This window comes from Alternaria viburni (assembly GCF_023758015.1).
Source record: "Alternaria viburni strain BMP 2772 chromosome Unknown scaffold_18, whole genome shotgun sequence".
In the NCBI taxonomy this organism is placed as follows: domain Eukaryota; kingdom Fungi; phylum Ascomycota; class Dothideomycetes; order Pleosporales; family Pleosporaceae; genus Alternaria; species Alternaria viburni.
This window is the reverse complement of record NW_026055787.1, coordinates 18,390-37,218: the sequence shown is the minus strand read 5'-3', so window position 1 is coordinate 37,218 and position 18,829 is coordinate 18,390. Positions and strand designations below refer to the sequence as shown.

The 18,829-nt window shown below is 52.8% G+C and overlaps 6 protein-coding genes across 6 annotated transcripts; 4 read left to right on the top strand and 2 right to left on the bottom strand.

The window, feature by feature from the left end:
• Positions 1 to 1,145: 1,145 nt before the first annotated feature.
• On the bottom strand, positions 1,146 to 2,969 carry J4E79_007875 (uncharacterized protein; the record flags this gene model as incomplete). Its single annotated transcript, XM_049356737.1, has 1 exon — positions 1,146 to 2,969. One exon carries the CDS (start codon positions 2,967 to 2,969, stop codon positions 1,146 to 1,148), a length of 1,824 nt encoding a protein of 607 aa, XP_049208584.1.
• A 1,439-nt stretch (positions 2,970 to 4,408) lies between these two features.
• On the top strand, positions 4,409 to 6,282 carry J4E79_007874 (uncharacterized protein; the record flags this gene model as incomplete). The annotated part of the gene is made up of 2 exons (XM_049356736.1): positions 4,409 to 6,196; positions 6,232 to 6,282. The coding sequence occupies 2 exons, from the start codon at positions 4,409 to 4,411 to the stop codon at positions 6,280 to 6,282; spliced, it is 1,839 nt and encodes a 612-aa protein (XP_049208583.1).
• A 3,553-nt stretch (positions 6,283 to 9,835) lies between these two features.
• On the top strand, positions 9,836 to 11,284 carry J4E79_007873 (uncharacterized protein; the record flags this gene model as incomplete). Its single annotated transcript, XM_049356735.1, has 3 exons — positions 9,836 to 10,333; positions 10,383 to 10,860; positions 11,049 to 11,284. The coding sequence occupies 3 exons, from the start codon at positions 9,836 to 9,838 to the stop codon at positions 11,282 to 11,284; spliced, it is 1,212 nt and encodes a 403-aa protein (XP_049208582.1).
• A 345-nt stretch (positions 11,285 to 11,629) lies between these two features.
• On the bottom strand, positions 11,630 to 12,265 carry J4E79_007872 (uncharacterized protein; the record flags this gene model as incomplete). The annotated part of the gene is made up of 2 exons (XM_049356734.1): positions 11,630 to 12,002; positions 12,144 to 12,265. 2 exons carry the CDS (start codon positions 12,263 to 12,265, stop codon positions 11,630 to 11,632), a joined length of 495 nt encoding a protein of 164 aa, XP_049208581.1.
• A 2,209-nt stretch (positions 12,266 to 14,474) lies between these two features.
• On the top strand, positions 14,475 to 14,870 carry J4E79_007871 (uncharacterized protein; the record flags this gene model as incomplete). Its single annotated transcript, XM_049356733.1, has 2 exons — positions 14,475 to 14,732; positions 14,787 to 14,870. 2 exons carry the CDS (start codon positions 14,475 to 14,477, stop codon positions 14,868 to 14,870), a joined length of 342 nt encoding a protein of 113 aa, XP_049208580.1.
• Positions 14,871 to 15,972: 1,102 nt separating this feature from the next.
• On the top strand, positions 15,973 to 17,505 carry J4E79_007870 (uncharacterized protein; the record flags this gene model as incomplete). Its single annotated transcript, XM_049356732.1, has 1 exon — positions 15,973 to 17,505. One exon carries the CDS (start codon positions 15,973 to 15,975, stop codon positions 17,503 to 17,505), a length of 1,533 nt encoding a protein of 510 aa, XP_049208579.1.
• Between the last annotated feature and the right edge of the window lie 1,324 nt (positions 17,506 to 18,829).

The following is an 18,829-nucleotide window of genomic DNA, read 5'->3' as shown; positions in this document are numbered from 1 at the left end:
TCGAAGCAAATCCCCAGCCTTTCCCGCAGAGTCCGGTCTAGCGGCTTGTCCACGCGGGTATTACGACGTCGATGCCCGCGCTGGGGGCCTTTGCGTCTTGGGCTTTACGCGGCGCCGGCGATATTATAATCAATACAAATGCGAATTACAACTTTCATATTGCGGTGCGCAAACATAGGTGCAAACAAGGCGCAAACAGTACCCTTCCCTGTCGTTCATTCGAAAACGCGCGAGCAACGCGGGCAGTACCAAGGTCCCGGTCCACCTGGGCAGCCCTGTTCCTTCAGCCCACCACATGATGCCAGCCGCAGCTACCCAGCTACGTCAGTCCTAAAATAGCCTGGGGGACCTGGGGCCAACTCCGCCAACTCCAGCTCCGCCCCAGTAGTGCACTGGGGAAGCGCGCATATGCAAGCCCCAAGCCCACCATGAGGGGTCACGGTATGTCTGCTTATTCTGCGGTTCATCGATCAGCAAAAAAAGGAAGATCTAACCCCGCAGGTCGCATTTGCGGCTGGCGCCAATGCAACACATCGCAGCTGACGTTCCGCCAATCGGCTTTAGCTCACGCAACGACAGCAGTCATCGCTGACAACATCAACGTCATGTACAGAGTTCATGATGTATTAGTTCTATCTCGATTATACACGCCGCTACTCAAATGCAAAGTATCGATGCTCACAAAACAACTCGCTTCAAGAACAGATGTGAAAGCTATCCAAGATGCATTTGCCATTCAATTGCACCAAAAACGCACTACTCACTACTCCAGAACCTGGCTTTTTAAGACCAATATGCTAATAATGCTTCGCTCCAAATGATATGGTATAGTTTCGTTCCTTCTCTCTCTCTCGCTTTCGCCTTTGCAGGCCAACTCTCTCTCATTCTCACTCTCACACAAGTCTCCAACCCCCTTAGATTTCCTCCGCTGCCAAAGAAGAAGCCGTTCTGAGTAGTGTGATCTTGCTTGTGGTATCCGGTAGTCGTGTCGCTCATTAAGTATTGCACCTTTGAAAGATTATAAGAAAAGACATAGAAAAAGCAGTGTGCCCAGCGCCATGCAATATGCAGCCAGATGATGAAGAACCAAACTGGCGATGATGATTGGTAAAAGAGTATTAGAGAAGAAGGACTGTCCGCGTGTCCTACGACGCAGCAACGCACCAGTGGCGGTGGAAAACCCACGCGCTCTTCTGGCATTCTTTGCTGCAGTACTTGGTCCGCCGGCACCGACGGCACTTGGCGAACTGGCGGGTGTATTCTTCCCACTTGCCGCACTTGTAGTATGCGCACTGTCGGATGCCGCCTCGAGAGTCGTCTTTCCGGCATAGGTTGCGCATAACAACGCTGGCCCAGTACTGCATGTCGGACGAGTGGTGTCGTACCGTGAACTGCTCAACCAGGGGGAAGATGTTAAAGTCATCTGGAAGTTCGTATTCCTCAAGCTCCTCCTCTTCTTCCTCTGCCTTGGGTGTCGAGGCTTCTCCGTCAAGTAGCTCGGTGCCAATCTTCAGCTTGGGCACCAGATGCGAGTTCTGGAAGTAGGACCGGAGGTTGCAGTATTTCGATACGTAAGCGAGTAGTTGTAGAGACATGAGCACGTCTTCGTCCCGAGGCATGGCTGCGAGCACGCTAGCTGATGCATTGCGTTCTTGCTGGTACCGAGGTAGCCAGGGAGGCGGTGGGTTTGTGTTGACGACGTTGATGGTGGGCGGCATCGGGGAGAACCCGGTGATGGGGTTGTTCGGCGGTGTGTTGGTGGGATTGATCAGACTGCCATCGAGCGCTGGACGGTGAGTAATGTTGAAGGTCTCGTTGTTCTCGTCTGTGCCTTCCGACGGAGCAGCGATGGGGACTGGTGTGTTGCCAGCATCCAGCATCTCTGCGTTGTCGACGATGTCGGCCATGTTGATCTCATTGTTCTGAATGCCGACGATGGGCTCATTCACAGACGGACCTGCCGCTGTTGCAGCCTCTGCTGACATGTCATCTTGTTGTGCTTCGAGGTCCGACTCGCCAGATACAGACAGCTGGTGTCGGATGGAGGGTCGGCGGCGCGTCCGGGCTAGCCCCGCTCTTGGGCTCGTCTGGCGTGCCTGTGGGGCGCTCGGTGTTGTCGGTGACTCTGGTTGGGAAGTGATCTCCCCTTGCAGGGCGGGGAGCATGGAAGGAAGGCGATCCGCATCACGCACCGGCCGTAGCGCAAACGCGTCAGGTGTTGCTTCCATGGAGGGTAGCGCCGTGACCAATGGCTGGCCGAGGTTGCGGGTGTTGTTGCCGGGAGCGCCAAACAGCTGTGCCCGGCTTTCGTGGCTGCGGTGGTGATGGTGGTGGGGGGGTCGGCCGCGTGCAAATGTCGTCCGCTCAGGAGGGGAGCTCAGGGAGAAGGCGGGAATGGGCGTCGCGTCGGCCAAGGGTGCGTCCGTTGGCTGGGGTATCTCGATGGGAGGAGGAATGATGCGCCGTGATCGATCGGCTCGGTGTGAGGAGCTCGACGCAACCTCGCCAGTCCGCGAGGAGTGGTGTCGGCTCGATGCACCGAGACGTGCAGATTTGTGAAACTCAACCTCAGCGCGTGCCCGCATCTTGTCGATGACCTTGATGTAGTTGTCGAGAATGGAGGCGATGACGGGCACCATGTCGGCCTCAACCACACGCGTCCTGACGTTCTCGGAGCCGCGTACGCCAATGTTGAAGATGCATTGAAAGGCGAGGTTCCACTTCCACATGTCCATCATGTCCTTGCTCCGGCCCTCCTTGAGGATGCATATCAGGCGTTCGATGCCGCCATCGACGGTGAGAATGTCCCGTATGCGGGCCGAGGAGGTTGTGAGGTAGGCGAGGTGATTGAGCGAGTTGATGAGCGGGAGCGTCGATGTGCAGTCGAGGGCGCGGCGGTCGTAGAGGGCGGTGGTGATGCCGACCGACGCCTTGTTGGCGTTGGGGATGCTAAAGTTGACTTCGCGCATGTTTGGAGCTGTGTGGTGCCGTGGCTGGGTGGATGGGCGGGAGCTGGGTGGTGGAGAGGTGCAGGACTAGTGTCGCATGTGGTGGGCAGCAAGCAGGAGGGTTTGGCTGCAGGCTGGGAGCGAGCAAACAGCGGAGCCCGGGGTGAGAGGAGAAGCAGCCAGTTGTTTGTTGATGCTTCAGGCTCGGACGCAATAGAGGGGCCCGTGTGGTGGTGTGCTCAGAGGTGCTCGGGTGGTGCTCAGACAGCGCTTCACAGCAAACGTGTGCTCGAGGGCGGAAGGAACCCGACAAGGCGGTGACGACGGACCACAGCCAGACTCGGACGAGACGAGGCTACTATGGCTGTTGGGGGGAATAACCAAAGCAGAGGCCGGTGGAAAGGGATGGTGATGGCGGAGATGAGGCGTGTTTGCTGTTGTTAGGGGGACCAGGATGGCTTCGCTGCCGCTGGCTGGCAGGCAAGAGCGCTCTCTGGCGTCGCAGTGGGGCCGCGCAACACTGGTGTCGTCTCGTGTGTCGCTCTACGGGTACTGGTAAGGCTGGGCTATGGTATGCTGGATGAGGCTGTCGGCGATGAATGGGATGTAGAGAGGCGGTTCGGGTGAGAGGTCATGGGCAGTGGAGCAGCTAGTCCCACTGTTAAGGATTGGCACCGACCGCCCAGAAGGGTAGCCTCGAACCGCTAATTTCATGCGCTACGGGCAAAAGAGAGCACCGAAATGACTGCCCTCACCTTCAATAGCAATATGGCTGCTTGCAAATGCACTCTCCTCGAGGACCGTCAGCACGTGTAGCGACATGTCACGGGCGCCTGTCCCCGCCGTCCACGAGTCCCTCTACCGCCCAAATTCCCTCACCCCGTCTCCGCCACAGGTGGCGCCCTTGCCTCTGCCTCTGCCAATGCCGTGAACCCTTGAAACTTGTCCCCCCACTGCATTGCCAGCGAACTGTGACTACTCAAGCTGCGTCTGTTGGCGCCTGCATCTTTCGGCGGCACTCGAGGGCTGCGTGGGGCGCCGGCCAGCTGCACGATGCCACCAAGGCTGCTGACAAAGGCGGCCCTCTCCTTGGGCCTCCTATGCGGTGCCACCACTACGGACTCGACGCATCTGACTCAACGTACGAGCAATTCACGCATTTCGGCCCAAATACACTGTGACGGGAGTGAAGTGGTACCGGATAGTTCTGCGGGGTGCACAGGGTCTTTGCAGTCCCGTATTTACACATTGTCCCGTCATGGTGAGGGCCATTGGGCACATGAAACTCGCGCGAAGCTCAGAGGTTGCGACCTCACAACGTGGGCTACACAGGAGAACCGCCAACCACCAGCCAATCCGCGCCCTGCCATATCAATGGCTGCAGCATTCTATTCTTCACTCTCGTTAACCTGAACAATTAACCCAACCCCATTGCTCCACAGTTTCGGATTTCGGACGCGATGGCCGCCTCTCCCCATGAGACAAAAGTCCAAGACTTCGCATCCGCTCCACCCGCGCCCGACCAGCCAGAGCGCTCTGCTTCAGATTCGGCCGCCCCTCCACATCTGACTATCGATACCCAGTTCGACGAGCAGAGAAGACGCGGCCGCTCGGCAACTGCGACGACGGCAACTGCAGCATCGACGAACCGAGACGACGTCCTCTCCCCTGACCGCTTCTCAGTCGACTCGACCCTGCGCCGACGCATAACGCGATCGCATACCGTCAAGCACTACCAGTCCCCGACGCGCCCGTACCAGCACCAGGAACCCGGCGCTGAGCCCGGTGTCGACACCAAGAACGAGACCGATGGCGCCAACTACCACCACCTCTACGCGCGATGCCAGATTACCGTCGTAGACTTTTCCGACGAGAAGGTCGAGTGCCATGAGCTGGACAACGACACATTAGAGGACTTCCTCAACTACCCGAAAGAAGACTGGGTGGCCTGTCGGTGGATCAACGTTAATGGCCTGTCCTGGGACGTGATCCGTTCCCTGGGAAACCACAAGAACCTGCACAGGCTGGCAATTGAGGATTTGATGAGCACCCAGAGTAGGACAAAGGTGGACTGGTATTCCGATCAGGCCTTCTTGCTCCTGACGCTGTCCAAACTCGTGCGGACGCCCATGGACGAGGACTCCGAGAGCGACTCCGACTCAGATTCCGACGACAGCGAACGACGACGGCACAAGGCTCGCTCCCGCTCCCGCTCACGGCACCCTCAGAAGAAGAAAGAGAAGAAGAAGTCGCTGTACAAGAAAGCGAAGAACCTGCTCTTCCCCAAGAGCGAAGCCAAGAAGCAGGTACGCAAGGATGAGATGATGAGCGCATTGGACAACCTAGAGAAGCAGCTCGACGACACGCCCTTCGAGAAGGTCAAGATATCCACCCCACCCGCCACAACCGCCGTACGCACCCTCCAACGCTACCGTGGCGGTTACAACCTCGATCGAATTGTATACCTCGAGCAGCACTCTGCCCTCACCGAGAAGCACCTGACCGTCAGCGTCGAGCAAGTCAGCATCTTCCTCCTCGCCGACAACTCCGTAATCTCCTTCTTCGAGCACTCCGCCGACGACGTCGAAGACATGATCCTCAAGCGTCTCCGCACCGAAGACACCATCCTGCGCCGCAGCCAAGACAGCAGCATGATTGTGCAAGCCATAATCGACGCCATAGTCGATCTCGCCATCCCAGTTGTAGCCGCCTACGAGGACGCCATGGGCGAGCTCGAACTCGACGTCCTCGAAGACCCCGAGCTGCACCACTCCCAACTGCTCTACCTGCTCACCTCCGAACTGTCCATCCTCCGCAACACCATCCAGCCCATCGTCTCCTTGATCAACTCTTTGCGTGATCACAAGGCTGATCCCATGGCTCAGGCCACCATGATGAGCCAGAGTACCGCTAACCTCGCTACCCGCAAGACCATGACGCAAATCAACATCAGCCCCCTCGCACACACGTACCTTGGTGATGTGGAGGACCACTGCATCATGATCACCGCCTCCCTGGACCAAATGCGTCGCGCAGCCGATAACCTCATCGACCTAATCTTCAATATGATGGGCGCCTTCCAGAACGAATCCATGAAGATACTCACCGCTGTAACCATATTCTTCCTCCCGCTTACTTTCCTCGTCGGATATTTCGGACAAAATTTCGAACGTTTCAACGGCGTTCAGCACCACTCCGACGCCTTTTTCTGGGTCATTGCCGTCCCGGTTATGGTTGTTACCTTATTGGTGCTCATGGCTGATCGCATACTGCGCAAGATTAGGCATTGGAGTGGGAAGTTGAAGAGGCGGGAGGCGAAGAGGCGGGCGGTTAGGAAGGGGAAGGTGGGTGGGAATGGGATTTTGGGTGATGGGATTGGGCTGAGTAATGGGGTTAGAGGACAGCAGGGGATGCATCATAAGAGGAGGCAGACTATGTATAGTAAGGGGAACATTGGGTCGTTTTAGTCGGTCTTTGGGACTTTGTCGGTACGATGGCATAGATTTCCTTTTGGTGTTGTTGGGAGGTCGCGAGCCTTTGCATGGGTCCGACATACTGGCATTTGGCGGATCATCTTGATAGATTGTACAAAAGATACCCTGTGTTACGCTCGCGGTCAACTTTTTGTATATCCAATTTTTCGTGTGTTCCTAGACGTGACACTGCGCATCATACTCTCTTCGCCAACGTGGTCCGCGGACCGTTGTTGCGTCCTTAGATGGTAGCGTCATCGCGTGCCTTCTACGAACCTACTCACCTTGTCGGCCTTTTGCCCAACACGCCTGTGCACCACCACAACAGCGCTCAACTGACAGTACTGACGCGACAAGCCCTCAACACATATCTCGTGGGTTCTATGCGGAGATATGTCTCGTTCAGTGGATTACACGCGATGGTGGCCTAATCTGCTGGCGCGGGATCTGTAGGTACCTTCCGCAGGCTGCGCAGCACGGCGCAGCAACGCCAAGCCCATCAGGCTGAACTTCCTGGTTCTTGACCACGCCTGATGCTCACTCGCAACGCGAACAAAGGCGATTTTGAAGCGGCCAGATTCAGTGTCCATCCGCTCACCATTACATTCCTCATATCCTATACGACTTGGATACCATGAGAGCCGGACCGTCGACTGCAAGCTACAAGCACGAACCTCTCCCCAATTCGAGTGCATACATACGCTTGTTGGAGATTGAAACTATCGATTCCGATGGTCACTTAATTTGCCTTCTGACCGCATGGCCCATTGCAGTGGCTCCTGATTACTATGCTATATCGTACGTCCCCGCAAGCAAATCGGGTTCGTGCTTGATACTAATACGTCACTGTCTCAGCTATACTTGGGGATCACCAACCCCAAGCCGTCACATCTCCATCAACGGGGGCATTTTCACTGTCGGCCAAAACTGTGTCTATGCACTCGAACAGGCGCATTCGTCCCATTCTTCCGACGAGAGACGATACTTCTGGATGGATGCTCTTTGCATTGATCAAGATGCTATGCAAGAAAAGAGTCACCAAGTTGGAATGATGGGTCAGATATACGGAAGATCGAAACACGTCTTCGCATGTGTCGGGGCTCACACGGACGATAGCATATCTTTGTTTCGCACTATGGATGAGAATAAAACCCTTCTGGCCAGGATTAACCAATCCATCCTTAAGCTTACCACAAGAAAAGAAAGCTACTGGGTGATGCCCAATCCTATCCGGAAGAGCGACCGGTCGTTGATCTCAAAGATTGGGGACTTCAGTCCTCATGGGAGGGAAGCTCTAGCTACTGTTTTTATCGATTTCATGAACCGTCCATATTTTTCGAGAGTCTGGATTTTGCAAGAACTCTATCTGGCTCGAAATGCAACGCTTTGCTGTGGCATGGACAGATATTCGTTCGCCGACCTCCTGACTGTGAGTATCCTCATAGATTTCTGGATCAGCAATCCCCACCAGGAAGACTACGTAAGTAATGAGGACTCAGAGATCACAGACAAATGTTCCCTGCTACCGTGGTTCTCGTGCCGAAGAAACTCATGCTTGACATTGCAACAAAGCTTCCACAAAATAGGACCTCAACGCGGCTGTCTCACCTTTGCTTCCGGTGTGCGAGGACGCCGCCGGTTGGCAGAGGTACTGGACGCCATGCAGAGCTTCCAGTGCGCGGACGTTCGGGATAGACTGTTCGGTGTTCAGGCTCTAATTGAGTGGGGGAGTGGCGAACCCCCTGTACCAGATTACAGCAAGGACAACTACCAAGTCGCCATTGAGGTACTACAATTATATCTCCAAAATCTCGGAACCGAGCCAGTTTCCGGAGTGGCTGTTGAGTGGCCTCGTCGGCTATGGAATCTTTTCCAAGTCAATATTGAGGATCAAGCAATACAACTAGCGATCACCAAGCGTTTTGGTATTCAGATCATGCCGAACAACTTTTCGTCCATGGACAACACAGGTTTTGACCCCAAGCCTATTGGATATTCCAGTCCCTCCCTAAGTCATCATTTGGTACACCTTCCGGGTTCAGCGCTGGACCATGAACGCACAACGTGGTATCGAGACTGTATTATCCATCCAAGAGATATGTGGCGTGGGGTTCAGTTACTTGGCAGTACTAGTATCGGAAAGAAGCTCCCAACACCGGGTGGCATATCACTCCGCTCCTTGTATTGTTCAGCGCAGTCAACGATACGCGGATCCAACTCGGAGATTGTGTGTGTAGAAATATTGGATCACATGCAACGCGTGTTTGCATATGCACCAGCAGAAACAAGACCGTCCGACTGGGTGCTCTTCAGTGAAGAAGGATTTCTGAGCGACGGAAGCCCCATGATGGTAGTTGTGAGAAGCGAAGGTGACGGTCGCCACGAACACGCGATGATCGGTCAGGCGTTCAGGAACTGCGATTACAAAGAGACGGCTCTTCATCTACTTCAGTGGAGATACTTTGGCGTACATTGGCACGCAGAAGACCTGTTTCTCTTCGGCTGTATGAACAAGGACCTTCCAGTATACTCGATGACGTCTTTCTATTCTAAAAGGCTCGTGGCCTAGTTCTGTACAGCAAGAACAGCTGTCCACAACTTAGCGACGGCGGTAGCATAGCATGCGGCTTTTCGGTCAATGACCTTTTTCCAAATGAGTATAAGAACATTGGCTACTCAAGCACTGCACAAATACACACCTGACACGAGAAGAAAACCAAACACGTTTGCAAACTACATCAACATAGAAACGTGTAGTTTTGATTACCTACGGTCGATGTAGGCTTCAGGATGTGCTTTCCAACTGCACCTGCAGCGTATTCTCGCGATTTAGACTCGCGGCTGACTGGCGCGACGAAGCCTTCGATAACGACGACGACCATAAATGCGGATAGCATGCCCAGGATGTGGAATGAGCGAGCCTTTCTGGGCGGGCTTTTGTATAGAACTGGTATATTAGAATTTTGCGGATTACCTTGATAAAGCGCATAGAAGATACACTGTCTTACGTACGCTCGCGGTTGAGTTCTAGTGTGTCTGCGCATCGTTGCTACTACCTAGGTACCAGGGGCGGCTACCTTTCGGGCAATGGCGTCATGGCGTCATTGCATGACTTCCCTAGCCGTCCCGTCGTGCACTCACCTGTCTACAACCATAACAACACTCTACGAACAGGAACAATGCGACGGGCCGTCGACACGTCCGCTAGTGGCCTGATCTGCTACCGCGGTTCGCATTTCCGGCCAGACGCTTTCCTATCATCACCTCCATGAACTGAGCTACCATGGTAGGAACTACTTTTGTACCTACTACCTGACTGTGCTAACCTTTTTGGTCCGACTTTTAGGACGCAAGCTTTTCTGCACAGCACAGTCAAGTCCGCTTTTTTTTTTAAAGATCATTATACAAATTACCATGGACGCCACCTACATCGGATGGACGAGCGTCAGACCGGAGAGCGACGAAGAGCGTTTCGGTATGCGGTCAAAAGAACGGCAAGCAGCCTTTGACAAGATTGAAGCCGAGCGCAGCTCTATCGAAATCGATCGCGTGCTTTGGGCGTTCTTCCAGTTCGCCAGACTAGACTTTGTGGAGTTGTTGGCGGCGGAAGATGCTTTTTGGAATGCAGAGACCGATGTTGTGCGCACGAACGCTGCTATGGATGCCATAAGGCTCTGGCAACAAAAGCCAGGGGCAAATAACGACGTCGCATCCTCCAACGCCAGCGTACCCGTCTCCCGCCCCCCTACCGCCTCCGGCAAAGCATCGCGGACAAGATCAGGACGAAGTGAGGGCGGCCAAGAGGCCAGCCTTGGAAGATCAGCGGTTGTCGCAGCTCGCTGTAAAGATCGAGACGGCAACCTTTGTGCCGTATCAAGGACAAAGGGTGCAGAAGCGGTTAGTGAAATTCCCGTACGAATTGTATGTGAGACAACAACTGACTTCGTACACCCATCTTTAGGCCCACATTTATCCATGGAGCGCATTTAGAGAAAAGCGCCCCGAGCGAGTAAAGCTGTTTTGGGCTACCATGAGAATCTTCTGGAAGAAGGCAGACGTAGACGCATGGCGCGACCAGATCTTTGTCGACGACAATGCGAACTTCAGAGGCAAAGAGACTGTCGCAAACATGATCTCACTGACCTCCACCCTCCACACCTTCCACACTCAAGGTGCGTTCGCGCTGCGCCCTGTACAAATCTCCGACGACAAGAAGCAGTTGGAACTAGAGTTCCATTGGTTGGTCATAGAGGAGCGTGAGAGAGGTACCAAGGCCAAGCTCATGGACATGCCGGAGTCCTCCAAAGACCGGACAGAGTCTGGCGACGGCTACGGCCCATTTGCACGAGGGGATCCCAACGGCAGCCAGCTCCTGAAGAGCGGACATAGATTCATCATGTCCACCGACGACCCGCTGCAAAAACCTTTGCCGGACCCAGGTAAGCTTTACCTGCACGTCACCCTAGGAAAAACCTGAACAGGTCTGGAGCCTACATCAACGTTAGGCCACCCACTTCGCAAGTTTTCACGTTGATGTAGGCTGCAGACCTGTTCAGATTTACCCCTGTATAAGGTGTCTGAACAAAACGCATGTGAAACATACACTGACTTCGTAACTCATTTCTAGGCCTGCTCACTTTGCAGTGGCACCTTCAGCGTATCCTCGCGATATCTGGCGTAGCTGGTTGGCGCGACGAAGCTTTCGATGACGACGACGACGACGACGACGACGAGGATGCAGATGGCGTGCCCGCTCGGGATGTTGACGGCTGGATCCGACAACTCCCTGAATCACCCTCCGGCTATCAAAGCTCCCCAGCCAACGGGCTAGGGGATACAGATGAAGATTGTGCGTTCAGATGAACGCTATGCATAGTTACTTTCTCAACCTCTACAAATACCAAACTCCTCTTGACATCCTCTGTCTACCGCGCAATAATCTTCTGTAATACCACAATTGCCATGCCTACTACAACACTGGCCCATCCGGCAGATATACCCCTTCCATTTCCCTTTTTTCACATTCCCACACGTCAGATCTGGGGTAATTCTCTCCCATGGAATGCTGTCGTCCGCGGTGTCGCACTTTGCGAAGGGTGTTTGGCAGCTGAGTTCGGATCTGGTGAGAGGATATGGCAGGCGGGCTGTACGGTACCATTGCGAAGGCTCGGGTACGCCGAGACATTCCGCGACGGTAACAGCTACAGGTCATTCATCAGTCCAAGGGCATTCGCAGATGCATGAGGATAGAGTTGCAAACTTACTCTGAATCCCCCTCTCCCTCACAACAGCAATCATATAATCAATCAACTCACCCTGCGTCCAAAGTTCCTGGTCATGCGCCTCAACAATACTATACCCCCTCTCCAATCCCTCCACAAAAAGCCGCTTCGCCTCCCCAACCGTTTCCTTGGTCTGATACTTCCAGTCTTTGGTATTCAGATCCCCGATAATGACGTGGTATTCGAGTTCTTGCAGCACATGCAGTGCCTGGCTGTTCACGGAGAGCAAGGGCGGGCGCATGTAATACGGGAAGAAGCCTAGGATATCCAGCATGGCGTCTTCGAGGTTTGTCATTTCGCTGCGTATGGCGGTGGGGGTGAGGGAAGAGAGGTTCGCGTGACTCCATCTAGATATTGAGACGAGAGATTAGTTGTGTGGTTTCTTCTGGGTATGAGTGACCAGTTGGTGGAATGAAGAAGTATATAAGGTGGTCGCTTACGTATGCGACCCAATCTGGTGACCCATATCGACCATCCGGCGTAGCGTCGCGTTGTGATCGTATATTGTGCCCCTGTTCTCCCCGTTGATGAACCATGTGGCTTTGAAGCCCGCAACTTCCATCCTGGATGAATATGTCAGCGTGAGACATGGACGCAGACCATGTGGTCTTAGAGATGGGATAATACCGGTCGAGGATGTCGGCAGAGTAAACCCCTGGTCCGTCGTCGAAAGCGGGTGCGATGACTCCGGGCGTTGTACATGAGTAGATTTGTACACCGAAGGGGAGTGCGGAGGCCGATGATGTTAGATTGGTGAGAGCAGCTAGTGCGACTGTTATGGGACCAAGTCTTGGGCCCATCGTTGAAGCTGGTGTGTCGTTTGACAGAGGATGCAGGATTGGATATCCGCGTCTCGAACGTGGGCTTTGGATGAAAAGGATAGTCAAGAAAAGAATGAGTAATAGAATAGCGAACTTGCTGGTAAGCCGGCCCTAAACTTTCCTAACCTATAGCTTATGACATGTGCATCAACATAGCAATTAGCTCGAGCCAGACGTTAGCGCTTGAGAAGGCGTGTAAGCGCTGTACGTTCTCGCGCGGTCCACGATGATGGCCGAGCCACCCGGGCTCTATATCCAGGTACACACATGGTTGAGTAATCGCACATCGTACATCGCATTTACAAACCCGCTCTTGTGGAGCGTACGCGTGTAAGCATGGAATATCTGAATCGCGCAATTCAGATCTCAAAGCTACCATCATCGTCGGCGCTTACATAGGCGATGCTAAGGTTTAATTGTCCCGGCTTGGAGCTGACCGCTACCCGGGATGCGACCAGGATGAACCCGTTTGCTGGAAAGGCTTGAGCGCGATCTACGTACATAGCGTATTGTGAATACTTTACGTTCTTGTTGTAGGTGTATACATATGTATTGGGTCTCTTCGCTCGTTTGCAGTGTGGTATTTAGGATGAGGGTACATTACTTCGTTGGTGAGATCATGCGCTACCTAGGCTGCGACTCACGTGACTGGGTCGTTGCCTTCCCAAGCTCTTGTGTGGACGATACTTCCCTTTTCGAGAGGACCTGATTGGATGGGTACATATGGATTTCGGAAGTTGTGAGTCGCTCGGCGTCGCGTCACCGCAGTACCATGGATTGCCTTCCCAAAGATGAGGAAGGTACTACCTACTTAAAGCATTCTCCTACCAATTGACACGAACCCTCAAAAATCTTTTCCTTTAAACTTCGCAAATACAACCCTCAAGAATACCCATATACCCTGCATTACATCTCTCAATACCGCGGCACCCCATACCCAGTCCGCCGCGTACGATGGATGACGTTTCCGTCCCCAACCGACAGTCGCAGTCCAAACTGTTCTCACTTCCCTCCGAACTGCGCAATCTAGTGTATGGCTACTACCTTACAGCTCCGGGCGGGTATCATTACCGGTATGAGACGAACAGACTGACCGAGATGGACGGCACTCTCATCGACCTTGAGTTTTTGTATACCTGCAAATTTGCTGCTGCAGAAATGCACGGCCTCATATTCACCCTCAACACCGTCAAGTTCTCTACATTTTACAACGAAGCTACATCAGATCATGCAGGACAGTATCACTACATGCAGCTTAGGGATGAAGGCAGCAGGTCACGCCTACTACGAGCGTTCCGTGGATGCATCGACCAAGACAGCTGCAACAAATTGGAGGCAGACTTTCCACAATTCCTACCCGTCATCAGACAACTTCGCGGCATGGGAGTGATCAGTGTCGATGGTCTTGCCGATGACTCCTGGGGTGAAGCTCCGTCGCTCTATCGCCGATTCGTCATACGGGTTTTAGAGGCCCTTCTTGAAGATGCTGATTGGAACATGGAAGGCTCGAACCACAAAACCATTGAGGTTGTCTCACTGCAACATTCACCTTGGCTTATACCGGACAGCAACGAGATAGCTGATATCAGGCGCAGTCTGCAGCATAACTTACACCTTCTCCAAAGCCTGCAACGAACTAAATACAGTTTCTCCGCGGCATCGGCCGCAATCCGCTTCTTCTCGTCAATGCCTGCATCTATACGATGCCGCTTTCGTCGCGTGCTCTTGGATGAGAACCACGTGGCTGCTGCTTGGCCCGAGTGCCATGTCCAAGGCTTGCTTCCCTACTGTCAAGAGAATGGAGCACTTCGAATAGAACGACGGGTGGATTTGTGGAGAAACGCGCTTCCTGCCGGTGCTTCCAGAATGAACGGCTTTTATTGTGGCCAAGGTCGTTTGCGTCCGCTGCGTGCCGAGTATATCACCAGATCGTGCTTAGCACCATGGATCATGGAGGCGCTTGCCCTTGACGATCTAGGCATGCCACCTCAATGCTTCAAGTTGGTGTTCAACGGGCAGCCAATACCTGCGAGGAGCGCCGAAGTGTTCAAGATCGTGCAACGAGATGCTGCATGGCAGACGGTATTCGAAGAGCATCGCGCAGATCATCACAACAAGATGAGCTGGTTCGAAACGAGGCGCAACGCCGGCTACCAGATGAGAGGATTTCCGGAAGCTCTCGCTGCGATTGCTGACGATACGTCCATCGTGAGCTGTAACTTCAGTCTCGCTAGTTTCGATCACTCGTCTTCCATAAGACAGGCTGCTCAGGGATGGTCAATGAAGGAATGGGAGGAGCAATGGAGTAAGCACGAACCTCGTACCTTTGATGCTCAGGCGCCATGAAGATGGAGTTTTGCCTCGGTGGGATTTGTGTGAACTTATCAGCGACCGAGAGCTTCGCTAAACATACAAAGGAGGTCGTTGGAGTGTAGGTTCGGGCCTCGTGGGTAACAGCATTGCGCAAAAAGGCGCGAGCATCTCATTCCGCATTCATTTGGTTTTTAGGTGACAATCGCAAGCTGTGGTAATGTATAGGATGACTACCCAATACGTAGAGGGCGAATTTGAGTTATATCGCTGATGATATACAAGAACGGGGCGTCAAACCATTAGTGTTAGTACTGCAATAGACGTCTTCGTGTAACTCACCAGCCACGAGACCGCATCCAAATGCTGAATGTCAGTGACTTTTAGCAGAAAGACCTTGCATGACTGCCGTGAACTGATTGTCACGAATGTAAAGAATACAAAGCTCTCGAACGTGGGTCACCGGAAAGCGATCGCGGCATCCCTTTGAGAGGGAGAGTCAATGGGTGTCTTGCAGCCTACATCAGTTTTAGAATAGGTTTTTGTAAAATGTCAAGGCAATATAGCCTTCTTAACTTTGTTTTCCATAGGTGGCGGCCATTCGGCGCGATCGCGACGCGCGAATATAGGGGTAATCCTGAGCTAGCTACCTCGGTGGCTAGCGTCTTGGCACTTCATGAACCGGCGATTATCGCAATCCTTATCCTCGATGACGGTTCAATGCCTCTCCTTCTTTGAGGCCGCGCCAGCAAAATCGACGAAGGCGGTTTTACAGAACTGCCGCGTATCTGCTACCACGTGAGGCTCCGGAAGCTCTGGGGCATACTATCATTGGTGCGAGCTACTGCCTTTTTTCGGTTCCCGGGTTGTGTTTCCCGAACTGTTAGTCGCTGCACCTCCTCCGCTACCGCCTGGGAGTATGAGAATAAGACTGCGGCCATAGGTCCATTCCTAGTACCATAGGTACGAAGTATCCGCACTTTCTACCGCAAAGAGCAAGTCTGCGCCTTCAAAGTCACGTGCAGGGAGCGTTGCCTACCGCCGCCCAGGTACAAAGTCGCAGCTTTGTCGCCCTTGACTCATCTTCTGTCCTCATATCCTTCTCTACCCCCCAATCCGCCGCTTGCTCATTGACGACATGGCCGAACCGCAGGGCTTCCTCAAGCTTCCCCGCGAACTGCGCGACCAAATTTACGAAGACTACTTCACACTTGAAGGGGGTTATCATTACAACCTCCAAACGAACAAGCTGCTTGCAGCGCAGGCCGAGATTATTGACCTCGGTATTAGGCTTACATGCCGTCAGGTGGCAGCTGAGACCCGTGGCCTTGGTCTTAACCTGAATCCGATCAACTTCTCAACCGTGTGCGACGAGAACCTCCGCCAACGGGCGGGCCGATTCAACGCGATCCAGATAATCATCAGCGAACTCAAGGCAAAATACCTACTATGGCACGCTCCGCTATCTGGCCTCATCGATAGCGCAATATGCGACTACGTGGGAAAACACCATTCGGCGTTCTTGCCCACCATTCAGACAATGCAGTGTTTTGGACGCACTGGAATCGGTCGCAACGTCGATGAATGGAAGGAGATCCCGTCACAAACCCGACAATTCATCGCGTCCACATTGGAAGCCATTGCCGCAAAACCCGATTTCGAAGACGCCGTCAGTCGGGAGCCACATTGGAAGGGGACCGCCTACACGGCAAGTCCCGATCCGGTGCCTGTGGTAAGACACAGTCATTCACCATGGATGTTCCCAAGTGAGGACGACATTTCCGATATGCTCGAGCTCATAGAACCTGTATCCGTCGAGGCCAGCTATCCCAAACCGTGGCTATATTGGGATCAAGAACAATATAGGTTCTCGGCAGCGACTGCAGCCATCCGCTTCCTAGAATCTATGCCGGTTGAAACGCGACTGGCATTGCGCAATCTAGTGCTACACGAAGATCTTGAGTCTGTCGCATGGCCTGAGTGCCATGGTCAGGGCTTGATACCATTCTGCCAAGGGAATTCTGACTTGCATATAGAACGTCGAATCAGCCTTTGGAGAACCATCCTACCTGCCGCATCAATGTCGCTGTGCGAATTGCAGTCGCAAACACTCGAAGATATGCAACAATGGAAACTCGACCGCTTGACGGCGAACATGATCAGTCGGGGACACTGGGGCGACAACGGGGTTGCTGCCTGGATAATGGAAGCGCTGGCACTTGCGTCTCTAGGCATGCCGGCAGGTGCCTTCAACCTAGTCATAGACGGGATGCCGACGCCTGAGACCTCGGCGCAAGTCTTCAATGTCCTACAACGAGACGCCGCATGGCAATCCGCGTATCAGCAGTGCGTCAAAACTCCTGATTCACAGTCATGCCAACTTAACTGGATAATGGTTCGAGAGAATGCTGCATTCATCATGAGGGGCTTTCCAGAGGCTTTGCAAGAGATATGTTCCGGGAAGTCCCTGGTTAGATGCAACTTCGACACTGGCTACGCACACGATGTGGACCAAATTGTTGCACAAGGACGTACGTGGACATTGATAGAATGGCGGAAAAATTGGCATTCTACCGCACAACTTCAAGCCGACATTCATACTGTGGCGCCATTGCCAAGCTGGCTTGAGATTCGGCAAGAGAAACTCCTGGGACGCACAGGCAGCGATTGAGTGCCAGCATGTCCTTTAGTCTATGTCGGATTTGTATGGAGTAAGATTCGCTGTCTGCAGTCTCTAGGCGAGGCTCAGTAGGCTTTCCAATGCTCATAGCGTACCATGCAAGAATTACGATTGTAGAGATGACTCTGAGTAACAACTCAAACTTCATGTATCAAACCTTCTCTATCATTGGGTCGTTCTTCAGTACGCCTCTCGGGCGTTGGCTCTTGTTAAGCTACGAGTACTTGTGATCTCTCGAGCCGAGCCAACAACAATACCATGTGAAATACCTTTTCAAACACACCACGCCGAGTCTCATCCCATTAACTAATGATCCCTTCCATTGCCCTCATTCATCGCATCCATTAGCTGTCCCTGTTCCATTATCACTTCGCGTCCTTCTCTCGCGCAATTTCCACTCTCTCGTCTTTCAATTCCACACTCTCGTATCCTACGTCGAATCATTCAGTCTCCTGCATATCCTCAGCGTCCTCAATACCGCCGAACCCCAGGGGTGTCACCGGAATTTCTACTAGTATATAGTCGTTCGGATACCCCGGCACACCGGTGATAATTGGGTAGTTCGGTGTTTGGGATGCCTGCGTGTTTGATACGAATGTCAGATCGAGGACTGCTATAGATGACGGCCACTGACTGTTGATCTTTTTACGCCTAGCATTCTATTGCGTCTTCTACTTAGTCAATGACTAGTGCACATGGCTCGTCGGCACTTCTCTCTTGCTAGGCAGCCTTCCGATGGGGAAATTGCACCTGGCAAGTGATGTTCTGCTGGCGATGTTCTGCATGGCTTGCGGAAATCCAGCTATGATGAAAGCCTGGCATGTTCGGACGGTGGCTGGTTCGAGATGACTATACTGAGTGGCCCATGTACACTTTTCGAGCGCATCTTGCTAGGCTGCATCTTTTAGGGCAACCTTGAAGATCTGGGACGCGAGCGATGGGTTTATATCGCTAGTGAACGTTAATTTGAATGCACGTTGGGGCATACCTAGATCTAGCAACGCAACTGCTTCTATAAGCTAGCGAGTAATGTTCTAACTACTCGTAGTCGCTATTACATTCTACAACGTCTTAAATATAATCTTCTAAGGTATAGTCTTAAATAGTAAATAACTAGAATTTTAGACTAATAGCAACAAGCAGACCTAATTATATTAGCGTTTAACTTAATACGTAAACTACCTTCTAACAAAGAAGCCTATAAATACTAATATATTAAACTTTTATACTTATAATTCTTCTAACTTCTATATCTAGAATATTTTTAGACTTTTCTACTATTATTATAGTAGATATTTCTAATTATAATTACGTT